At 47.9% G+C, this 6,000-nt stretch overlaps 1 protein-coding gene across 3 annotated transcripts in view; it reads right to left on the reverse strand.

Moving 5' to 3' along the window:
• Positions 1-5,495, reverse strand: part of GALNT7 (polypeptide N-acetylgalactosaminyltransferase 7) — a 74,903-nt gene extending 69,408 nt beyond the window's left edge. The window contains exon 1 of one of the 3 annotated variants that reach the window (XM_071807704.1): positions 5,195-5,495. In XM_071807704.1, coding sequence (XP_071663805.1) covers positions 5,195-5,320 — 126 coding nt within the window. In that variant the 5' untranslated portion in view covers positions 5,321-5,495. The remainder of the gene's footprint in view (positions 1-5,194) is intronic. The other 2 variants (XM_065837433.2, XM_065837434.2) reach the window with 2 other exon arrangements.
• Positions 5,496-6,000: the final 505 nt, after the last annotated feature.

Here is a 6,000-nt window from a genome sequence, read left to right on the forward strand (position 1 = left end):
ACTGATGTGGCGCTCCTTGAGTTAGGTCTCACCCAATTATAGAAAGGCAAACCAGTAAAAAAGTGACCAACATATAGATCACTACACAAAGCAACTGGAGAGTGAGAGAGATGGAGATTATTTTGCTGTTTGATCACCTGTGCACCACAATGAGTCACATTTTTACCAAACTCAGCCAACTTCAGTCTCTTTGCTACTGAACATGACTCTCCCTGTTACATCAGATTCATCACCTTATTTCAACTCCCGCCTTTCCTCCAGTGAAGAAAAACTCTGTTTCTCTCCTAAGCACATTTGTGTTACTCCTTAAGAGAAAGTGGAGAATTTCCAATGGGACTTCCATCACAAAGAAGCTAATTTAAACCACAATAACACTTCAAGTTCAGTCTGCAACTTGTCATTAAGTTCTCAGTGACAATCCAGCCAAGGCATACAGGAAATTTGTGGTCCTTCAAGTGAGGAAAAAGAGGCGTCACCAAAAAGCTCAGAAAAATGTCCATTCAGCTTTGTTTTCTTTTTTCCCCTATCACCTCCAGCTCCACATCATAAATTCTCCACCTTGTAGTGACCAGGTGGGAACTGTAACATCTAAACTTGGTGGTTGGCAGGGGCCCACAGCCCCAGGTGCAAGCCCATCACCTGGTTTCCTAAACCAGAGGCATGTGCCAGAATCGCCACCTGCACCAGGGCCCTCAGCAGAGTCTCCCCTCTTCCAGATCTGAGGGGAACTGCTCCAACCTCACCATGGCTCAGCTGCTGTGGCATTTGGCAGCAAGGACAGATAACTGTCCTGGCAGGGTGATGAGGCTGTGAGTGTCTAAGGGTGGGAGACTGTGACCTGAAAAGCTTTTGTTAAGTTACAGTGCACCAAGAGCATATCTGGTGTAGGTGATGTGCACGCTTTTAGCGGCAGTAGGAGGAAGGGGACAATTGTTCAATTATTTATGCACACAAAAAAACCCCTGGGAGCCCAGTCCAGAAAGTCTGAGAACTGTTGATAAATACTTCCTAAACAAAAGCTAAGAACATGTCACTTACAGACACAGAAAATTAAACGTCTTCAGTATGTGACAAGTTAAAGGCAGCCCATCGGTGGCTCAGGTGTGGTGGCTATGCCTTAGGTAAAGGTGGGAAATACCACAAGGATTGCAATGCTTCAAATCTGAAACAGCAGGTTCCCAATTACAAGGTCAAGGAGCCCATGCCAAGATTTCAGGAAGTCATCCTCACTGCAAATGAGAAGAGGAAGAACAGGGAATTTATTTTGTGGATTTTGCAATCATCTCACCACCACAATTCTGACCCATGCAAGGTCAGCCACACACTTCCAGAAAACGTTTTACTACCTTCCTAGTCTTCAGAAGGGGAAAAGTAACATGCTGGACACTTTTTTTTTTTCTGTCTTTTATATGGATAAATGAATACAGTCATTTTTATCAGCTTCTCAGAATGCTACAGTGAAGATTAGAGGAACTATGAGACCACTGATCATACTACTACCATATAGACTATGAGCATGTAAAGTCGTACTTTGAGCTTTGTCTCAGGTAGCCTAAACAGGTCTTTCAAAAAAAAAAAAAAAAACAAAAAAAAACAAAAAAAACCCCAAAGTACCAACCTCAATTATACCTAACTTTTAAAGCTTCTGAATACTAATGTGGTCACTTCAACACTTTGATTAGATTTGGAAAGTTAAAGGTGACCTACACTACATTTACTCCTCCAAATACACTGTTTTCAACTTTTCAGTAATGAATCTTTCTTTACTGTTTCAGTCCATTGGCTCTGCTTGCTATACTACCCACTCCTCAATGACACCAGCTTTTAAGGCTGTACCTCTGAGGCTGATCATCAGCAACACATCTCGCAGGAGACCAACAAGTACTATAACTGGGATCCTTACAGCAATCTTCTGACAATTAATAGCCAGCTCATTGCCTTCTAGCTGCAAAACTGATCTCTTGATCCAGAAGAACTGAAGTTATTGGAAAACATTCAAAAGACTGCACAAAATCGAATATTTTTATTGTTTCTATTTGGTTTAGATTGGAAACTAAAAGGTCTTTAGGATAAGGATTATTTTGTTCTGTTTGGATATTTCTGGTAATGCAGAGAAATAAATAATTCTCCCTCTGGATCCTACAAGCACTTTTTCCTCAAATGGTGTCTTGCAGAAACAAGGCTCCACAGTCAGGTTACCTGGGGAAGAGCTTTGTTCCCCCAACTTCTGAATATGCTTTCAGCAAACAAACATATCTGTAGTAGTCTTCTATAAAAGAGAAATGTCTTATCTCCAACTGTCTGTATTACTGTTATTACCACTGTGTTCTCTCATTTCCTTCCTAAAGAGCCACTTCTTCACATTCACTTTTTCTTTGAAAAACTCTCTGTACATTAATCATCCTGCCTCTCCAAAAGATCTCTGAAATCTCTTAAAATCAGTAGAAAAATCATATTCTCTCTTCAAATACTGTGTTATATTTTCTTATAAAGGTACATAGTCATAACACTACTACAAGATCTTCAGTATTATCTATTCTTGTCTGCTGCTGTAAGCATGGAAAGATTCAAGGTTATAAACATAAAAAGAACAATAAAGCAGAACTTTTAATCTTTGCTTCTTTAATGCCTCAGTGTTATTAAAAAGTGCCCAGTGTTACAGTGCAGAGAGAAAGGGTACTGCCTGAGATCAGCTATAAAAAGTTAAATTCTATTTTAAGCTAGAGTTTTTGGCACAAGCAAAGGGACGAGGCTGCTGTATAAGAAGAAGAATTACTCTGTTATCTTTAGCTTAACGAACTTTTCTGCAGCTAACAGAGCAAACATACACTTCTGTATGACTGAACAAAGTGTGCACCAGTGCATTCCAGAGAAGTGGTTATGATTAAAGTCCTAGTTCCAACATGCCAAAACCGTACTGAGGCACAGCCTGTTTCCAGGTGTGGCAGGGAGCACGCCCCGAGACAGAAGCCCACCTCACCGGGTCAGCGTTATCTCACTCAGTAGGAGGGAGGACACACAGGCCCTCACCTTCAGATGAATTCCAAGGCGCTGCCAGCTCTCCAGAAGCACGCCAGAGCACTGCTGGTAGCAAGCCTACTCACTAGTTTCCATCACCCAAGCAGCTTCTGAGGAGGAAAGCAGTACAACCCAAAGCAGAAGTTTAATAATAACAGTATCGTTTCCCAGAAAGCGATGAAGAAGCATGTGTTATCCACTCTCATATATATATCACAATAAACAAACAGCTGATCTAGCTAATGAACCAGATACTCTGTTTAGATTTAATCTTTGACAGTGTTTACTCAATATAATTCTATTTGTTCCCAACAAAGACAGAATTATTTAATGAAGTGGCTGTTACCGATATTTCTTCCCCCAGACAAGGCAGGGGTAATCTAGACAGAATGCTGCTTTATCAGGGGCTGGACTGTAAAAACCTTTCTGACTCCTTTTATTGCCATGCACACCAGCTAGAAACCATTTCCAAATTAGACCTCGCATGCAACTGAAGGTGGATACAAGGGTTCAGCTCACAAGTCTCCAAGGGAAAGACTTCAGGCTTGTGAGAACGAATAGTGTGATTCATTACAGCACCTGCATAAACTGGTAGAGCACACACACTGTAGGACTGCAATATTTCAGTTGTCACCCCAGAATAATCAGCTGAAGATTGTCACTGCCCTGCACACCAATACAACCATAACTGGTTTTTATTTTGAAGGATGTCACTTTAGAGGTATGTTATCCTTTCCTAAGCAGGAAGGGTTCAACTGTTTTTGACTTACTGCCTGATGTTTTCTTGGGAGGTATGCAAATAAAACTCCTAAAGATTTTTCTGCACACAGGAAAGCCCATGTTGTGTCTAAAAAAACAGATTACACAAACTTCACTGCTTAATAAAGTGCGTATCTCAAAAAGAACTGCTATGGCCTATTATCTCAGTAGTAACTGCCAAGATACAGGAAGCTGTAACAGCTTCAGAAGACAGAGCATCTGTTGAAGGAGTCTAAAGTAATTTCTAGTTTTCAAAAGCAAGAATTTTGTCAGCTCACTTGCCTTCCACAAGTATTCAAAGCAGCCCACTAGAGAGGACCAAGATCATTAGTGAACACATCATGAAAGATCACTTTTTAAGATAATCACTGTAAAATGTTATGACTTTACCAAGATTAAAATAATCCTGACTAATCTTACTTCAAGCAGATCCCCTTAAGTCCAGTTACATTCCACAGCTCTAAAACATCTGGGCAAAAGGGAAAAAGCACTTTCACTCCTTCTAAGACCTTGGTGTCAATGAATCAGATTAGTCTCACCTGATGTGTCTAATACAAGGCCATGGCAAGGCTCACTCCCCAGATTTTTTTGCCCAACCTTCCAAAGCATTTCTAAAGGTTATTGTTGCTTTCGGCCCAAGCACTGCCAACCCAATGCCTCTCAGGTAACCCCACCATTTTGGGGTGAGAAATCTGCACCACTTGCATGATCACTCCAACGTCTTTTGGCTTCCCATGTTGCTGTTCTTAAATTACCTGATCTGCTGCCTCTCCTTGGCAAAACCTGCCATTTGGGTAGGAAAATGTCAGGAAGCTGGTGCAGAGCAGTGGGGTGTGTGGGAGAGAGGAACAGCTGCACCCTTAGTTGAAGCACTAGGGGAGACCTTTACAGGATACTTACGCAGCTTACACCTGCGTCGTTGTTTTAGGGATGGAAAAAGCCCTCAAAGGAGACACCGACATACACAGTCCGGGTACCCAGGGCATCGGCCTCGGCGGGGCACCACACGCCCCACTGCGCCAGCGGCTGCCAGCGGCGGCGCGCTCCCGGCCCGACCCCGGCTGGAGGACCAGGGGGCTGTGGCGGCCCCGCACCGGGTGGGGCGGACCGGACACTCTCCGGGCTCGGCCACCGGGGCCCAACGGAGCGCGGCGCACCGGGGCCCTGCCGCGGTCCGGGCTGCCCCACAGCGGGCCACGGAGCGGCGCCGCTCGGGCAGGAACGCCGGATCCGGGGGACGGCCGGAGACGGCCCCGCCGCTCCGAGCTCCCCTCTCAGGCCTGCAAGCGCCGCAGGCCGCAGGCCGGGCAGCCGCCCCCTGCCCGCCCGCCCGCAGCCGCCGGTCACATCCCGGGCGGCGGCCCCGCCACCCGCTCCGTCCCGCCCGCTCCGCCGCCCAGCGCGGCTGCACACTCACCCACGTCCGTCCCGGGGGAGCCGGCTCCTCGGCGCGGGGCGACAGCGAGGACCAGAGCAGCAGCAGCCCCAAGAAGCTGCCCGCCAGCAGCACGGCGCGCAGCAGGAAGCCCAGCTTCAGCCGCATCCTCCCGCCGCCGCGCACGCAGCGCCCGGCCCCGCGCACCGGCGGGCTTCCGCCCCCCGCCCGGCGCGGCGCGGCACGGCCCCGCCGCCTCCTCCTCCTCTCCCTCTCCCCCTCCTCCCCCGGCCGCCGCTGCTCTCCGGCAGCCGCCCGCCTGCGGAGGCTTTCCTGCCACTGCACGCACAAACTTTCTTTCTCTTTTTTTTTTTTCTTTTCTTTTCCCTTTTTCTTATTTTCCTCCCCCGTAGGCTCCCTCGCCGCGGGCTGCCGCGCCCGCCTGCCTCGCCGCCGGGGTGATGCGGAGCAGGAAGTAGCCGCCGCGGGAGCCGCCGTTCCACGTGGCCACCTCGCACCGGGGCGGGGGCGCCTCGCACCGGGCGGGGGCTCCCGCTGCACCTGCTCCAGCCCCGGGTGCGGCTGGGGTTGAGCGCGGCCGCAGCCCGCCTGGGAAACGGGAAGGAATGCAAGGGCTCGAGTAGGGTTTGGCTTTTCTCAGCTGGGTGGGCAGCTCCGCTCGGGGCACCGACTTGTGAAAATGAAGGTGCAAGTGCCTAACTTCAGTGATTGCCATAGGAGTAGGGTAACACAGGCCTATTAATTATTGTATGCAGCTTGGGCAGAGTAATGCTGAAAAGTCAACAGATTTTTCCTGAGGATAGCAGATTAAGTAGAAGATTACAGAG

Source organism: Patagioenas fasciata, chromosome 4 (assembly GCF_037038585.1).
Source record: "Patagioenas fasciata isolate bPatFas1 chromosome 4, bPatFas1.hap1, whole genome shotgun sequence".
Classification (NCBI taxonomy): Eukaryota; Metazoa; Chordata; class Aves; order Columbiformes; family Columbidae; genus Patagioenas; species Patagioenas fasciata.